Source organism: Asterias rubens, chromosome 12 (assembly GCF_902459465.1).
Source record: "Asterias rubens chromosome 12, eAstRub1.3, whole genome shotgun sequence".
Taxonomy (NCBI): Eukaryota; Metazoa; Echinodermata; class Asteroidea; order Forcipulatida; family Asteriidae; genus Asterias; species Asterias rubens.
Genome location: NC_047073.1, coordinates 5,405,697 through 5,424,251, shown reverse-complemented (window position 1 = coordinate 5,424,251; position 18,555 = coordinate 5,405,697). Strand labels below are relative to the sequence as shown.

The 18,555-nt window shown below is 40.1% G+C and overlaps 1 protein-coding gene across 4 annotated transcripts; it reads left to right on the top strand.

The window, feature by feature from the left end:
* The first annotated feature begins 6,659 nt into the window (after positions 1 to 6,659).
* LOC117297485 lies at positions 6,660 to 18,133 on the top strand. 4 transcript variants are annotated; one of them, XM_033780548.1, is made up of 5 exons: positions 6,660 to 7,278; positions 11,696 to 11,854; positions 12,965 to 15,903; positions 16,029 to 16,173; positions 16,311 to 18,133. In XM_033780548.1, the coding sequence occupies exons 3-5, from the start codon at positions 12,967 to 12,969 to the stop codon at positions 16,517 to 16,519; spliced, it is 3,291 nt and encodes a 1,096-aa protein (XP_033636439.1). In that variant the 5' UTR covers positions 6,660 to 7,278; positions 11,696 to 11,854; positions 12,965 to 12,966; the 3' UTR covers positions 16,520 to 18,133. The 4 variants fall into 4 exon arrangements, with proteins under 4 accessions (XP_033636439.1, XP_033636442.1, XP_033636441.1 ...); XM_033780550.1 differs by lacking the exon at positions 6,660 to 7,278 and adding an exon at positions 8,631 to 9,983; XM_033780551.1 differs by lacking the exon at positions 11,696 to 11,854.
* Positions 18,134 to 18,555: the final 422 nt, after the last annotated feature.

Genomic DNA, 18,555 nt, shown 5'->3' with positions numbered 1-18,555 from the left:
TAATGTTCCTATCAGGGGAACGAAGAGTGTGCTTAGGGGGTTTGGTTACAATAAGATTTGCAATGTAAGATGGGGCAAAACCGATCTCAGATTTAAAGGAAAAGTATACCTTTGGGGTTTGGAACCGTTCGATTGTTTTAATTCTATATGAATGTAGACATTATGCAATAAAAGTAACATGTTAAAATTTCATTTCAAAAGGTGGTAGGATTGTCGCAAAGCTTGAGCGGTAATGTCCATGCAGGAAGAATAATCCGGTTTTTAAAGGCAGTGGACACTATTGGTAATTACTTAACATAATTATGAGCATAAAAAATGACTTAGTTACGAGTAATGGGGAGAAGTTGATAGTATAAAACATTGTGAGAAACGGCTCCCTCTTAAGGAACGTAATTTTCGAGAAGAAGTAATTTTCCACGACTTTGATTTCGAGACCTCAGATTTAGAATTTGAGGTCTCGAAATCAATCATCTGAAAGCACACAACGTCGTGCAACAAGGGTGTTTTTTTCTTTCATTATTATCTCGCAATTTCGACGACCAAGTTAACTCAAATTTTAACAGGTTTGTTATTTTATGCATATGTTGAGATACACCAAGTTAGGTGACTGGTCTTTGACAATTACCAATACTGCCACTGTCTTTAATACATCATCTTGGATTACAATGTTTTTGTAATCCCTCTTTCTCACTAAAACCACATTTCCCATCGTGGATAATAAAGTGAATTGAATTGAATTCATTTGAAGGGAATCTTTCAAAAAATGTACATTTTGAACAGCCTAACGAAGTCAGATTTATGGACATTCATTTTTGGAGTAACTACCAAAGTAAAAGGTATAAACTGTAAACTCCTTTAAAATCAATCAAAAACTGCGGTTAACCATTATCAACGCTAAGGGATCTAATGTGCTAAATTTCACAAGTGTATGTTCCGTAATTTGGTAATTGTTTTTAATTACTTCTCATTTGACATTGATGGACGTACTATCAGGATTCAATTATCAGTGTGTGCCCCCCCCCCCACACACACACACACGACACACAAATAGATCAAACACATTTCAAGTATTAAAGTTAGATTGTGTCGTCTTCAGCAATCTTTTAATTAAGGTTGTAATTTTTATGTTTTGTAAATATTGTATATTTTTATTTGAAATTGTATTTGTATTAATTGTTTTCTCCAGCCAAGAATGGAATGTATAAATTATTAGCGACTGTGTTTCTGCACAAAGTGTGAGAATAAACCATTTGTGGTTTAAAGTTGAATTAAAAACTTAATCTTATTAATCTGCTAAAAATTACTTTCGTGTCATCAACTGAACAACAAGGCCGTGCCCGGATTGGCAGCTACTGTTACGGCTAAATGTCCATGTCATCATGCGTTGAGTCTGCATCAAGTCTGGATGGCGCATCGCTTTGATGACAGCTTTCCCTGCCTTAACCTGGACGGCCCCTGCCAACAAAGAGTTATGTCAGAAAGTATAAAATAAAATGTATATGACGTCCATAAAGGAACACGTTGCCTTGGATCGGACGAGTTGGTCTGTAAAAAAAATTTTGAAACCGTTTGTTATAAAATGCATAATGGTTAGAAAGATGTTTTAAAAGAAGAATATAATGATCCACTCAAAAATTGCACGGTTTTCCCTTTTACGTCGCGAACTGAACACGGTGGACTCCTGTCAATGGCCGATTTAGTCGACGAGGTAGAAATAAAACCACGCATTCGAGGCTTGTTTGTGTAGATCATTGTATTCTACTTTTACAACATCTTTCTACCCATATGCATTTTATAACAAACGGTTACAAACGCTTTTCAACTTGAGACCAACTCGACCGATCCAAGGCAACGAGTCCTTCTACCCATATGCATTTTATAACAAACGGTTACAAACGCGTTTCAACTTGAGACCAACTCGACCGATCCAAGGCAACGAGTCCTTCTACCCATATGCATTTTATTACAAACGGTTACAAACGCGTTTCAACTTGAGACCAACTCGACCGATCCAAGGCAACGTGTTCTTTCTACCCATATGCATTTTATAACAAACGGTTACAAACGCGTTTCAACTTGAGACCAACTCGACCGATCCAAGGCAACGAGTCCTTCTACCCATATGCATTTTATAACAAACGGTTACAAACGCTTTTCAACTTGAGACCAACTCGACCGATCCAAGGCAACGAGTCCTTCTACCCATGCATTTTATAACAATACAAACGCTTTTCAACTTGAGACCAACTCGACCGATCCAAGGCAACGTGTTCTTTCTACCCATATGCATTTTATAACAAACGGTTACAAACGCTTTTCAACTTGAGACCAACTCGACCGATCCAAGGCAACGTGTTCCTTTAACACACCTACAGTCGTAGCCGTAGCCATAGCCGTGCTTCCAACTCGGATACGGCCTCATTCTTGTGAAATACTCGGATGAAAGCCTGTTTTGCCTGTTTTAACTATACGTGGGTCGATCGGGCCAGCTCCTTTATACACAGCACCCAATGATAAACTTTCACAAATTTGCTGAGCATTGGACATTTGGCTAAATGGAATACCAGCCAATTGAAATTATACTAAAAATTCTTGCTCGTGACTGGTTTGATGGTTTCCAATAAATACAAAACGTTTTTTTTATATTAATTTTGTTGTTATGAGATATCGCCCAACTAACAAGGACAGACGGCCACTTCAAGGTACACTTAAAGCCATTGGACACTTTCGGTAAACAGTATTGTCCAAGGCCCACACTTCGTCTATCACAACGTGTATAACAAACCTGTGAAAATTTAGGCTCAATCGGTCATCGGAGTCGGGAGAAAATAACGGGAAAACCCACCCTTGTTTACGCACGTTTCGCCGTGTCATATGACATGTGTTTAAAATAAATCCGTAATTCTCGTTATCGAGAATTGAGTTTGTTTTAATGCTTTCTCAAAAGTAAAGCATTTCATGGAATAATAATAATATTTCAAGAGAAGTCTTTCACCATTACCTTCTGTAAACCCTGTAAGTTATTTGTAAATCTGTGAACTTGTTTTTCTGTTCCGAAAGTGTATAGCCTCAATGGCTGTAACTGATTTGGGCTATCGAACCAAATGTCACGCAGCAACCCGTCGCCGTCTACCCCTGGGGTTGAAACAGGGTACCGATCCACAGTCCATAAGGATGTTTGCATGGGGTATCATCCACCATAGGAACCTAGTTGATTGAGCATTGCACAACATTCCCAACTTTACGAAGCGATTATGGTTAAGTGTCTTGCCCACGAGAGCACATGTGTCATGACCGGGATTCGAACCGACACTCTGCTGCTGTCAACACGAGCTTGGGTCCCGTGATGAGACTATAGCTGGGCCATGACACGCAAAATGTTCATTGTTCATGATGATTGGCAAAGCACGGTACCCAGTGCCATGCCAATTGGATGAATTGATGTGGTCGAGTTTGCCTTCGGGTGAAAAAAGTGACAGTTAGTAACTCATATTTATTTAACCTGTAAACATGGTAAATGACGCCCTTTTCGAAGTTCCTTCAGAAATGTTATGTGCGCTTTCGGTGCAGGACTTTACACATTAGTAGATGGGAAGCCGAAGATGGGAAGTCATGGCTTTCGTAGCCTTGCTCAAGGCAGTCGAATTATTCACTCCGAAAAAAGACCGGCGCTGTATAAAAATCCACCCGACTGTGCGTAAAATGTGTGTAACCACATCGCACGACACGATGCCCCCGTACACTATCCGCATGCGTCCGCCGTCAGGCCTGACGGCCTCCGCATGCGGTTAGTGGTACGAGTGCGGATGACTTGGGTGCACAGTAGTCGTACGAGGTGACAGTGTGCATAGTGTATACGGGTGGGTCATAATGCGGTGTGATTACACGCACCACGCACAGTGTATATACGGGTGGGTTTACAGCGGCGTCTTTTCGGAGTGAATAATGCGTCTGCCTTGAGCAAGGCTATGGCTTTCGAAATTCACAGGAAAAAAATCCCATTGAAAAAAAAACCGATGTGATTTAATGGGATTCCCATTAAATCACATGTGTTTCCTATTACACCGGCCAAAAAATTAGGGTCCGTAGGGACGAAAACACATTTTATTTTGTTGAATTATTTTATTGCTTCAAAACTTAGGGCAGGAACCAATGTTAAAAATATTTTTGCCCTTGCATGTAAATTTCATGTAAATTCAACGATGTCCAAGTTCGACTCGAAAATCTCTTAAAATGACACAGAAAATAAGCCCCAAAAAGCAACCGTTCCGAGGTCTGTAAATTTCACGTAACACAAAAGCAGATTCTACGCCTGTAGTCGTTGTAACTTTGCGTGCGGCAACAATATACAAGAAACATTGAACGCTAGAGGTCGTTTTGGAACAATGCAATACAGTGAAATAAAACGCCCTCTATTGGTAAAATCTACGCGAACCGGCAATAAACGCATTGAGACAAGACTCCCCGTGTCACGTGGGAATTTCAGCGGGTTTACAGGCGGCGCAAATGCGAGGGCGTAGCGCAGCTCGTTGGCGTACGTCGCTCAATCAACATCTGTTGTGCAATCTCAAGATTGAGCAGCGCAATTAACAGATTGCTAGCATTACGAACTCGCCCGTGTAAATGCATGCTGCGACCTCCCAACACACGCTACACACGTCGTCCGTCAGTCGTTGCAATACTAGTACTTGATCAACCATGGATCAACGACGTCTTTTCTCGTAAGAAAATGTGTATTTTCTAATGCTTTATTTTAAATGTGAAAACATTTTAGAAAAAAGGAAACATCAAATATAATAACGTTAAAATCGTGCAGTATTTTGTCAAACGGGGAGTGGGATCGGGGTTGTTTTATTTTATTTTGTCTGTAAATTTATAAAATTCCGTAGGGTCGGCGTGTTTTTCTAGGGTCGGTCGGGTAACCGGAAACACACATATTATTTTGTTTGGCCGAATCCCTTGCGAAACCTTTATTCAACGTCCGGGTTTTCCCCATTTTGTTATTGTTAAACTTTGCTCCAGGAAATGCCATACACCATTATTGGCATGAATTCAAATAATACGGCGACTTTGTATAAACGACGTTAGCTAGAGTAATATGTGTTATGACATTTATAGAGCCATTAAAGGATGATCCCAATATTTCAACTATTACCTTTTTATGGCCAAATAGACATCGTAGATACCGGTTAATAACCATTTTACTCGCAAAAATTGCTTCTATTGATCTATTTTAATGACCCCTTTACGCCAGTGACGATTTTCCCCTAAATTGGGTTTAAACAGAGTTCTCCAGCTTTGGCAAACTGAGGGCGCTATTTTCCACATCAAATAATAATGGAAATTGGACCATATCCGCCACTGACGTCACGATTCCTTTGTCGCGCGGGTTTGTTTGACCCCGCGTTTTTCAGAAATTTGTCTTGTAGCGTTCTGGAGAAAAACCCATTTTTAGCATGTTTTAACGTGAGGTAAGAGACTCGTTATATTTTTGATGTTTCCTATGGACTGCAGCTGTTAGAAAACTGTAATATCTATATATTTTAAACCATCCTTTATTGGCCTTTTAAAGGCAGTGGACACTATTGGTAATTACTCAAAATAATTATCGTCATAAAACCTTTCTTGATTACGAGTAATGGGGAGAGGTTGATAGTATAAAACATTCTGAGAAACAGCTCCCTCCGAAGTGACGAAGTTTTCGAGAAAGAAGTAATTTTCCACGAATTTGATTTCGAGACCTCAAGTTGAGGTCTCGAACTCAAGCGTCAGAAAGCACACAACTTCGTGTGACAAGGGTGTTTTTTCTTTCATTATTATCTCGCAACTTCGACGACCGATGAGCTCAAACTTTCACAGGTTTGTTATTTTATGCATATGTTGAGATACACCAAGTGAGAAGACTGGTCTTCGACAATTACCAATAGTGTCCATTGTCTTTAAGACACTGGACACGTTTGGTAATTATGAAAGACCAGTATTCTCACTTGGTGTATTCCAAGAGATGCATATAATAACAAAACTGTGAAAATGTTGGCTCAATTGGTCATCAAAGTTGCAAGAGAATGATGAAAGAAGAAAAAACACTGCATAACTTTGTGTGCTTTCAGATGCATGATAAAAGGCTTCACAAGCCTGAAGTTTTGTTTGACTATTTAGGTGAGAAAGGACCCTCACTATGTGGTTCCCTCCCTGAGTGGCACCCATACCTCAAACTGACTACTTATACGGCAAGATTGTCGACTCCAGACTGAGGTGAAGACGATCATAACACCGCTACATCACATAGTATGCAGGACACAATAGGGAGGTATCATAATATATAAAAACATGACTGTGTTTCTCTTTAAATTATAATAATAAACCACTTGCCAGGCCTCAGGGTTGCAAAGACATGTTGCGTTCAATAATAATCAATTAACATAGTCTAACGACCCCCCCCCCCCCTAAAAAAAAACACCCACCCAAAACCCCCACACAAGTCGATCCGGTTACGCCACTGCTGTGCCCCCCCCCCCCCAAACCTCAACTTGAAGGTGATGTAAGCTCACGTGACTGCCCACTATCTCGATATTTGTTTGGCACTCAGCTTCATACATAAACACGTAGTGGAAAAATCTCGGGTATTTTCCTGTATATCGTGTGATCACGTCATTTCTATTTTAAGAAAGTCCCATAAAGGGTGCACACAATTTATTACAATAGAAACTACCGTTTAAGTTTGTTTCTCCTTGAGAGGTATATACGATTGAATTTCGATTTCGCAATTCCATAACCATGTTTGAAAACAGTGTTCACAATTTTGTTGTCGAACTTTTATCCTTGGCCTTATTGCGTTTGCTATGATTGTGTCGTAGGCCTATATTTGGGAAACCCACTTCCTCATAGTAACCATTCAAGTTTAGTGTACACAATCAACCGACACTATCTGATCACGAACTTACACTTTCTGTCTGCGAAAGTATATCATACAATCCGGCAACTAGTGACCTGCTTTGCAGCTGGTTGTAATCATAGTACACCAGTGAAAGTCAGATGTGATGTTATTTTCGGTTCCCGTTTATGAGAAAGATGCAGCTTTCAACTCAACTTGGGTTTCGTGGAATAAATCATTAAATGGTGCCTACATGTAGACATCCATGGTTTGTTGCTGTTAGTGTGTACCATAACGGCGTAACCACCACTGCAGCTTTGGCGGCCTTGGGATGACGAAATGCAAACAATAATTGCGTATCAAAGAAATAACGGAGAAGGTTTTTAAAGAGGAAGAAAACAAAGGTAAATACATCTTTATCTGCATGCCTTCAGTGGTATATGAGAATGCTGTATTTGTCACAGAGTGAAAAGCATGCGGTTCTTTTTGTATATATATTTTTGTGTACAATGGATCCGTCCTAGTTGAAGTGTGATGCTTCAAGTTGGTTGCAAATTTTGATTTCTCTTTTCGATTTTTAAGAGAAACCATGCCATGTATGCAAAGACACGTTGCCTTTGAATTGAGCACTTTTAGCTATAAAAGTGCGTTTGTTATGTTGACATGATTGGAAAGATGTTTTAAATTTAGTACAACAAATATTCACATCCCTGAAAATAGTGTTGTTTTCCTTTTGTGAAGTAGCACAGTCTGCCATTTTCGTATAGATTTAAAAATGTGGTTCATACGCTTTTACGTTGAAATGTATTCTGCGCGCAGGCACCGATTGTTTGCTATGGATGAAGAGCCGTGGGCAAATTTTGCTCATTTTACACATTTTGCCCAGCAACGAAGAAAACAGCAGTTTGATTTTAAAGGTCTGCTACTAGTAATGACTCTGAAAATTAATGTCAATAAAAAATCACGTTGAAAGATCAGCTTTGATTACAGTAGTACATTTTGAGAAAACAATTCACTCCGAAGTAAAATGCAATTATGGAAAAATACATCACTTTTTGTCGCTAGAAATTTTATTATAAGAAGCGTTGCCGGCATGGTAATGCTTCTAAGATTATGAATATTCTTATCTTCCTGCGTGAACATTATATACTCGGGTTTTTTGGCAATATCTAAAAAACGGGACCCTTCTAAATGAAATTTTCATTGGTTAGTTTTAGTGTGTTTAATTAATTTTATGTAGGATTGAAACTTTGGAAGGGTTCCACAAAATCACGGGTATACAAGATCCTAAAACGCACTGGCCTCTGTCCGGAAATCTAGCCTGTCGGCCCATTCACTTTCGTATTATACAGCCAAGAGGAAGAGTTCCCGGCTGCTACTTAAAGATTCGGGTACTTTTTCAAAATGTCCGCAGATTTACATTAAACTTACAGGGTTTGAAGATAATGATAGTGGAAAGCTTCCCTTCAAATATTACTAACTAAGGTTGTGTAGGTTTTGAGAAACGAGTAAAACAAGTCAACAAATAATTTTTGTCTCGAGACCAAAATTATTTTAGCATGTAAAATCCCCTTAACCAGTTATGATATTGTACCAAAACCATAGCATAACTGGTTAATACGTTTTTACATGCTAAAACCGAGACGGAAATTATTACTTTTACTCATTTCTCAAAAACTACAGCACCTCAGTAAGTAAAATTTCAAGGGAAGCTTTCTACTATCATAATCTTCAAACTGTGTAAGTTTAATGTAAATCTGTGGACATTGTGTGTTTTGTTAGGAAAAAGTACATATACCCTTTAAGAGCCTATAATACGCGTGTGTTTTTCCCTCAGACAAAAACCGATATGTGTGGGTCAATAAGCCACTTTGAGATGTTGACACATTCAACACTGTTTTGGTTTGGATCAAATTTGTCTGTACACCAAAACCAAACAGTGCACTCCTGTAGTGGCCACCATGCCTAGCAATACTAATAGCATAGTACGAAGTGAACACAACACATTATGTGATTTTTACAAGTCTCACAATGGTATTATTTTTGCCTAACCAGCCGTATATCCGCACTTTAGGCCTAATGTTATAATCTATACAAAAAGTTCAGGAATAACAAACCTGTGACAATCAAGCTAAATTGGTCCTCGAGTCACAAGAATTGAAACCACTTTAATGTTATCGTTTGTTGTCGTTTATAAAAAAAACTTTAGCACTTTAGCAATTCAGGGAGGGGGGTGGGGTTCTACCATGACTATAGTAGTAAAGGCTTATGTGCAAATCTGTGATATTTATGTTTTCAGTCTGACTATATATGTCATGCATACCCCTTTCAAATATTAAAACAATTAAAGGCCTATAACAAACACACATTCTGCCGTTCATGAAACAGTCACCGTGCGATTGCACATTCATGCAGAGATTGGTGTTCGGCAGGCCCTCGGTATTATATAACGCTCTGGTATAGTTTAAGTGCTTGAAAGTTTCCGGGAAAATAAACGGCAAGTTTACACATTGTCTGACAATCGTCCCAAAGTGCAAAGTTTTGACATTTTTGCACTTATATAGTCAGGGCTTTATACGATAGATCGGAGCCTGAAGCTAAATCCAAAGCCAAAGCGTTGGATCATTATTCGAAATGGGACCACAGACCATGGTATTTGTGTTCTTTTCCTACCAAAGCCATACGGAAAAGAGAAAGGTCAAAAGGTTGCGGACCCAATCTTTAAGTTTTTAAAGAAAGTATGTAAATTAGTTGTATCCCGCACAATGAGCCACTAACTCAGTTTTGGGAACAAATGTTCGCCAATTACAGCACAATATTAAAAAAGAACATAAGTATCTCACAATAAGTTGTTCCGATATTTTCTGATAACATTATAACTTCCCTAGTCTTCCTTTACGTATTAATCTCCGACTATCATAAAACAGCCCGGGCTTCCTGTTTTATGAAATGTTATGCTCAGGACAGAACCGACTGTCGGAAATGGTATGTGGCGTTGTATGTTAACAACAGTTTAAAAAGGAAAGGCAATTTTTAAAGAATCTCTACCTCAAGCATCATGTACACATTGTCAACTCCGCGGTCAAAGTGTACGTGAACAACTAGCCAGGTAAGGACGAAATTTCTTAGTGACGATTTTATATTGACAGTATGTAGGGGAATGCTGGCCCTAGTTGCATTTAACATGATCAGGTGACTTGAACACCGGGATGAGAACAAAATGAAACACTTTTGCTAGAAAAAGCCATTTTAATGTTGCAATCGAGCATGTTTTTTAAAGAGTTTAAAGGTTCTATGTACTTTTTGTAGGACAAACAACACAATGTCCACAGATTTACACTATGATTACACAGTGTGAAAATGATGATAGTAAAAAGTTTCCCTGAAAATATTACGTGCTGAGGTGCTGTAGTTTTTGGGCAATGAGTAAAACAATGTCATGAAAGTAGTATTGGTCTCTTGAAACCAAAATTATTTTGAAGGCAGTGGACACTATTAGTAATTGTCAAATACTTGCCTTCATAGTTGGTGTATCTCAATATATACATAAAATAACAAACCTGTGAAAATTTGAGCTCAATCGGTCATCGAACTTGCAAGATATGAAAAATGAAAGAGAAAACACCCTTGTCACACGAAGGTGTTTGCGTTTAGATGGTTGATTTCGAGACCTCAAGTTCTAAATCTGAGGTCTCGAAATCAAATTCGTGGAAAATTAATTCTTTCTCGGAAACTATGGCAATTCAGAGGGTGCCGTTTCTCACAATGTTTTATACAATCAACCATTCCCTATTACTTGTCACCAAGAAAGGTTTTATGCTAATAATTATTTTGAGTAATTACCAATAGTGTCCACTGTCCAAGCATTTTACAAACGTATTTTCATGACATTGTTTTACTAATTTCTCAAAAACTACAGCACCTCAGTAAGTTATATTTGAAGGGAAGCTTTCCACTATCATTATCTTCAAACCCTGTAAGTTTAATGTAAATCTATGGATATTTAAAAAAAAGTACAAAAATCTTAAACTCCATGGATTTTTTTCTTCAAAAGAGCACACACGCATTGACCTATCTCACGACGCGTTAGAGCACACACGCACCTATTTTGGGGCGTGTCAAAGGTACGTATAAACTAGACCGTTGCGAAGGTGTGTTCCACATTTTGCGAGAAGGTAATTATAGTATGCAGTGTATCGAATGTTGAAGGCACTGGACACCATTGGTAATTATCAAAGACCAGTATTCTCACTTGGTGAACATTTGGACTCAATTTAATTGGTCATCGAAGTAAAAGTTGCAGGAGCATTGTGGAAAAAGGAGCCTTTTTGGCACAATGTGTGTGCTTTCAGATCCATAAAAAGGGCTTCAGGGCTGAAGTCTTTTAATATTTGAGTGAGTTGTTGGAGCCGTTTCTCACAATGTTGTTTACTACCAACAGCTCTTTTTACGCCTAACAATTGTTTTAAGTAATTACTAATAGTGTAAGTGCCTTCAATGCACATTATTACGTACATGTATCATGCATTCTTGCACATTGTACTTCCTGTTACAAGACACCACCAATACCAAGCGGATGGGCCAAAGGCACGCAGAGGGAAACCGCTATGTCATAACATGCCTGTTATCATGCTGCCTCCATCTTGATCATGTTCCTCGTATCGATCAACAATAATGAATGCTAATAATAATTTTGCAATTGGGAACCAGACTATTTTGTTCTTCCAACCTCGGTTTGGTAACATTGCACCGGAAAGGTCTATAGCGACCGGGCTTTGGTGTAATCTGTCTCTCTCTCTCTCTCTCTCTCTCTCTCTCTAGTCGACCGGGGTCGGAATCATGCTAAGTTTTGCCCATCCCTGTCGATCTCTCATTAAGTTGGGAAGATCAGCTGGAAGCACCCCGATGTCCCTGGCAACTACATCTGTATAACTGAGCTGTTGTCTTCCTCTGTTTCTCCTTCCATGTTTCGGTGACCAGGTGATTAGCTGAGAGACAGGTTCTTTGGTGCTTCTGTATGAATGCCCTGCTAGTCTCAGACGATGATGTTGTATTTTGGTGGATAGTTTGGTGTAATACCAGGGCCCAATTTCATAGAGCTGCTAAGCACAACAATTTGCTTAGCATGACATGTTTGCGTTGATAAAAACAGGATTACCAACCAAATTTCCACGTGATTTTCAGGATAAGCAAACAACAGCAGAATACCAATAACAAGCAATATGCAACAGTTGGAAATTTGGTTGGTAATCCTGTTTTTATCAAGGAAGAAATTTCATGCCAAAGCAATTTTTTGTGCTGAGCAGCTCTATGAGATTGGGCCCAGGTTTGTTGAAAATAAAGTGTTTATGTGATTGGAGGTGAGGTATCAATGCATCTATAACTTGCTGAGAACTCTTCCGAATTCAGAAAAATCTAACTCCGTGGTGTAGTAGAATAAAAACGTATAATATCAAGACGGTCATTTTAAAGGAACACGTTGCCTTGGATCGGTCGAGTTGGTCTTTGAAAAGCGTTTGTGACCGTCTGTTATAAAATGCAAATAAGTAGAAAGATGTTGTAAAAGTAGAATACAATGATCCACACAAAATTAACATGCCTCGAAATTGCACGGTTTTCCTTTTACCTCGTCGACTAACACGGTCGGCCATTTATGGGAGTCAAATTTTTGACTCCCATAAATGGCCGACCGTGTTAGTTCGCCCAGTAAAGGGAAAAACACGCAATTTCGGGGCAAATTTGTGTGGATCATTGTATTCTACTTTTAAAACATCTTTCCAACCATATGCATTTTGAAAAAAAACCGGTTACAAACGCTTTTTATAGACCAACTCGTCCGATCCAAGGTAACGTGTTCCTTTAAGATTGCCCGTCAAGCCGTAACAAGTAGCACAATATTTGAATACCGGACAATCGGCACCCACAAAATCGGTATCCCACAAACTCGTCACCCTGCAAACTCGGCTCCTTGCAAACTCGGCACCTTGCAATCACTACCTGTTCGCTTGTCATGAAGGGTCAAGTTGAAATTTCGCCCCATGATGTTACCATGAATTAATTTTCCCCCTTTTTATCATTTGCCTTTTCAAGCCATGGAACCGAATCAAAAATTGACGTCTACAACAACCTGCCAGACAACAGCCGTCGGGAGGGCTCTCTTTCAGTTTTCTGACTTTGGTGCAGGAAGTAAAAATCTGAGTGTACTTGTTAACGATAAGGGCTTGAGAAACGCCTACTTGGCCGCAGAGGCAGAAGGTGAACTTCCTACCAACCGGGCACGAGTGCTAATCTTGGGAGAGCCCCGTGCCGGTAAAACAAGCTTGCTCAATCGTCTTCTTGGGAGAGAGTTTGACCACCTTGAGCAGCCGACACACGGCATTGAGACGCGTATGTGCCACGTCACCAATGTGGACAAGCAATGGAACGAGTCGGAAGGTGCTAAGGCAGATGACATTCGAGAATGCGCTGCAGCGGTGACCGTGCTCAAGGAAGCTTCCGCAGAAGGATTTAAAACAGACAAATTTAAGAAAGATTTCCGCAAGTCCCCGTCCACCTCATCAGAGTCCTCTGAAACCCCTTTGGGAGCGGACAGCAGTCTGAGGAAAATCCTGCCACAGTTCTTCGTCGTTATCAATTTGATGGGCACGTTAGCTGTGTTATATTTGCTGGGCGTGTTCCAATATGGCTTTGTGGTGTTTGTGTGGATTTGCATCAGCATGTTTTCTTTATCGGTTGACTATAACAACGCCTATCGCTTTGCCACAACTGGCTCTTTTGTGTGCGTTCTTTTTGAAGCCACCATAAGAATTGATCAACCACTGGAGAAGCTTGCTTGTGATGCTTCAGAAACAAGCCCGTCTTCTGATTTGCTGTTTCAGTTAAGTAAAAGAATCTTTTTGAATTTACTACATACCTCCATAGTTGGGATATCATCAGGGCTTGGCTTCCGTACAGGCATAGCTGTTGCTTTGGCCATGTGTGTGCACCCGTGGGAAACAGAAGGTACGCCAGTCCAAGACATGTTGTCCTGGAATATGTTGTTACTATTTCTGATTTGTATCGCCGGGGGTTTCTTCATTTTGCTCAGCTATAAGTACTGTACAATTAATAACAGATGGCACATAAGGAGAACCATATTTTGTTGTGCCTTAATTACCCTGACATGTGCATTGTTTTGGGGATCTGGTTGTTGGTTCCGAACTTATTGGTTCATCTTTCTGAACTTTTGTGCGATGGTATTTGGAACAACGTGGGGCTGCATCTTCGGTCGTCGACTTGTTCTTAAGTATGGATTTCAAGCAAGTTATGTCATCAAGAAAGTTATTGGATTGTGCATTGGTTTTTACTTTGCTTATATGTGCGGCTGGTCTTTTAGAGTACCTGAGTGTTCGTTTGTGTCTCTGGCAATTTACATTGTTTCTGTCAGTACTCACCCATTGTTCGATCTACACGTTGCTTATAAGATATGGCGTGCCAAGCAAACATTCCCCGTGAAAATGATCAGAGAACAAATGAAAACTGCGGTCCAAGGACAACCTCTCCTTGAGACCAAACTGAGTCTGTGGGACTTCGCAGGAGATACCTTGTACCACTGTACCCACCATGTGTTTATGCCCGATAGAGCCCTGTACGTGATTGTCTTCAACCTAGAGGCAGCTGTCTCTAACGAAGACGTCCAGCTTCAGAAACTTCTCTTCTGGCTTCACTCTGTTTGTGCCCACGCGCGGCACCCAGACGCTGTCATCATGATTGTTGGTACCCATAAAGACAGCGTTCCACAGTCGAAGATAAAACGTTTCACTGACAAACTCCACGATCGCATCACTCCCGAATTCTGCCACCGTCTTGTACTAAATCCAGTCGACGACAAGCCGCTGTTTCTTGTTGAGAATTCAAAGCCTCTAGACGAAGACTTCAAACAGATGAGAGCAGAGATATTCAAGCGGGTCGAGAGTGCAGAGTACGCCCAGGAGAAATATCCAATCAAGTATTTGCATTTTTATCGGGAGATCCAAAACCGCCGGAAACTCGCACAGACGTCAGATTTTGCTAAGAACGTAGCAACACTACGAGAGATTCAAGAACTAGCAAAAGAAACATGCGACGTGGAAAGCGAAGAGCAGTTGAAGAAAATGCTGAGATATTTCCGTGAGGCAGGAGAGATCATCTACAAAGAGGAAGACGAAATACTGAGAAATCATGTGGTACTCGATCCCCAGTTTCTTGTAGACGTCATGAAGAAAGTAATGTTCATTCCACGTGGATCCCATCGCAATCATCGCTACGCCATTGAGTGGAGAAACTATGAAAACACTGGGATTCTTTCACAAGAACTGCTCCTACACATCTACTGTGAAATGTCTCATCTTGTCCCACTGTTCACCAATCTGCTTGAAGCCTACGACCTCGTGTGTCCCATTGCGCCTGTTGTAAATACAAACTGTCGCCCGAATTCACTAGTTGTACCTGCCATGTTGCCTTCATTCCAGGGCAACGAGACGCATTTCTGGAAATCATCGAGCACCGAGGAGGTCTTCTACTTTGACTTTGGCTTCTTCGATCCCAGAATCATCTACCACCGTCTTTTGACAAGATGCCTGACCCATGCCTGCCTGGATAAAATGAAACCCGACTCCAAACCACTTATATTTGCAGATCGTTGCCGATTCCACATCGGAACTAGTTTTGTCTTCAAGCTCCAGTTAGAGAGGAGGTTCTCCCACCAGCAGCTTCTCTCGGTCGCTGTTGTGACATTTGAACCTGATAGTTCAAAGTTACTGAAATTCTTGGTTGGTGCTGTAAGGAGTATCGTTCTGAGAGACTTTCCAGAGCTTCACTTTACATTTGGTCCGCGGTGCTTCTTGTGCTCTAAGACGGGAACAACAAGAGATGAACACCACAACGTGAACCCGGATGCCATACATGTGCTCAAAATGGCCGGCAACGACGAGCCTTTTCCTACAAAGTTTCCAGTCGTGATGCTTTGTGGACAGCAGAGGTGTGAGGTGTCACTGACTCGTCAAACAACGGTAGGTAAAACAAAACTATTGAATCTTACCTCAAAAGTGAAGGTCGATTTGTGCCCAAATGAGATTCTGTTTCAAAAGTTTCTTGCAGTAGCCCACGATTTTAAAAGTATTTTACTCTCACACAGGAGCGCTCCCCGAGCTCTTCACTACCGCCAAGGAAGGTCACATTCGGCCCAGAGACACTCATCACCAAGATACCACCGGATATTTTTGGTAAGGTATGCGGTTTTCTCAACGCATCAGGACAAAGAAACTGGAAAATGCTAGCAGGTGAGGAAGTTTTGACACTTTGAATAACTCTGTTAAAAGTAGACAATCTTTTTAAGAGCGGTTCGCTTGTCCACTTCGATTGTTAGTCTGCCAGCTTGCCCATCATAATAATCTCTTTGATATCTTTCTTGCTGAAGGTGAACTGGGTAAGGATGTTGAATTCGTAGCTGCATTGGACAGTCAGAGGGTGCCCAACCCCAGCGAGTCTCTCCTAAGGGATTGGGCGATGAAAGGAGGCGTCACAGTGGCTGATCTTCTTGAGATTCTTGACAGAGCGTCTCTCGAGAGGAAGGATATCATCGAAGAAGTCAGAGCTGCAATGCAGCAGCAGGACTCAAACATTTGACTTCCATCGACCGAAGCATATTATATTATGATCACCTGGCTCTATAACCACGGTGCTATAACTGACGTCTTTTAAAACAAAGCAAGAAAATATATAACGTTATAATCAAAGAAATTATTATTTTTAGAGAGATTTCGATGGAAATCCTGGCCTTCTTGCCGAGGAATTGTGTAAAACAACACCTGTTTAACTTGCATTTTAAATTGATCCCATGTTTTTCAAAGACATTTCCGTGTCGGGAGCCGGCCCAAAGTACCTGAATAATAATTGAGATAAGTATTGAACTAGTGGAGAATAAGTTAAGGATGAAGAGTAATAGACTGGTCCACTTTCAGGTACTTGCTTTTCAGCACCAATGATTTCATCGGATACAACGATTTCATTAGGTGAACGTGCAGTGACGAAAGCTTTCCAAAGCTGTGTTTTGATTGGTCTGAAGTGATGTGAGTGCGTCTGCCAAACGTCACCTCGGACCAATCAAAACACAGACATTGAAAGCATACTTTCGATCGTCTACATGTTGTTAGCACGACAGTAGGCCCAACTTGCATAATTAACGTTCTTATGTATGTAGGATTTCACTGCATATCTCCATGTGAAATTAATGAAAGGTGAAAGGTGATTAAGGACGGAAATTGACGCAGGCTGGAGGCCCCTTTCTGGCGTAATTCATGAGCTTTGAAATGTGCCGTCAGATGTTCAGGCTAAGGTTTTTTATCTGTAATTGATATCTTTTCCTGTGTATATAGTTTCTGTTTATAGTTGGCTTTTAAATTTTGTAATTTTCAATACATGCACTAGTTTTACAGTTATTTTTCAGATAATTTAGTTGTTTGTAGTATTTTTAATGGTTTAGTTTAGGGAACAGCCGGTCTGGCCCAATTTTATAAAAATAATTGTGGGTTTTAATTGGGTAATTTATATCAAGTTTTATTGTCTTAATGCTTTCCATTTTGCTGTTAAGCGCTTTGAGGAATGTTTATTGCTCTGTGAATACTGTTTTAATATTATTATTATTATTATTATTATTAAGGCTAAAGCTGCAAAATCGAAGATGTAGAGGTCGCTTTTGTTAACATTGATCAGAGCCGTATAAGTTGTGAGAGTTAAGACAACTTGCCATTGTAAGCCCATTGTGTTCCCCAAGAAAGGCATTGGCAAACACGGGGGTGCCAGACTAGTCTGCCCATTGGGTTGTGCTGCGTTTGGAGACAACATGGCGTCCAGAAACCACGTGACCAAAGAAAACTGATCCCTCCATGTTGCAACTCTCTTAATACATTGATCTGACATTAATGTCACAGTGGGGCCTATGGGTGAGTCTCTCCATTTTCATAATTTTCAGAGATTTTTCAAATGATTTGTCAGTGTCCTTGGTGTCTTAGTTTACCAATTAGTAATTAAGAGCGCATCTGGCGACTGACATTGATTTTTGACCCTTGCTTTAATTTCCTTCATTCGTACGTGACTCCGAAGCTTAAACAGCGCCATTTGTGGTGTCAAAGGAAGACAGTCATTATGGCTTAGAGTTGTGCGTTGCAAAAACCATTAATGTCCACAAGTTTTCCTATAATCCTAAGAGAAAATAAAATGAGCAGGCATTTTGAAAACAAAGAGGAGTCCGACTGATCTATACAATCGCTTAAAGGAATCGTATACCTTTGGTTTTTGAAATCGTTCGATTGTTTTAATCCAGTATATGGATGTATAGTTTTATACGATAAAATTAACCTGAGAAAATTTTATTTCAAAAGGTGTTCGCTTTTTAGATTGCCGAAACTCCAGAGCGAATAACGTCCCCGCAGTAATATCCTAAATAGGAGTACACAATCTTAGAAGCGGTTATCCGCGATAACGCTTATTGACATTCAAATTTTGGGGGATGAAATAATGATATACTTTTAAATATCACAGCCAAAATGTTTCTCAAAATTGTATTGTATCCAAAGCTGCTCTTCCACGTAAGTTTTCATTGACATTAATTTTCAGAGTCACAACCAACCGTATATTACACAGGCCCTTTAAATGGTGTCATT

Coding starts and splice junctions, on each gene's coding strand:
- LOC117297485 (XM_033780551.1), top strand. CDS start 12,967: ATGGAACCGAATCAAAAATTGACGTCTACAACAACCTGCCAGACAACA. Junction 15,904..16,028: donor CACTGACTCGTCAAACAACG/GTAGGTAAAACA, acceptor ACTCTCACACAG/GAGCGCTCCCCGAGCTCTTC. Junction 16,174..16,310: donor AAACTGGAAAATGCTAGCAG/GTGAGGAAGTTT, acceptor TTCTTGCTGAAG/GTGAACTGGGTAAGGATGTT.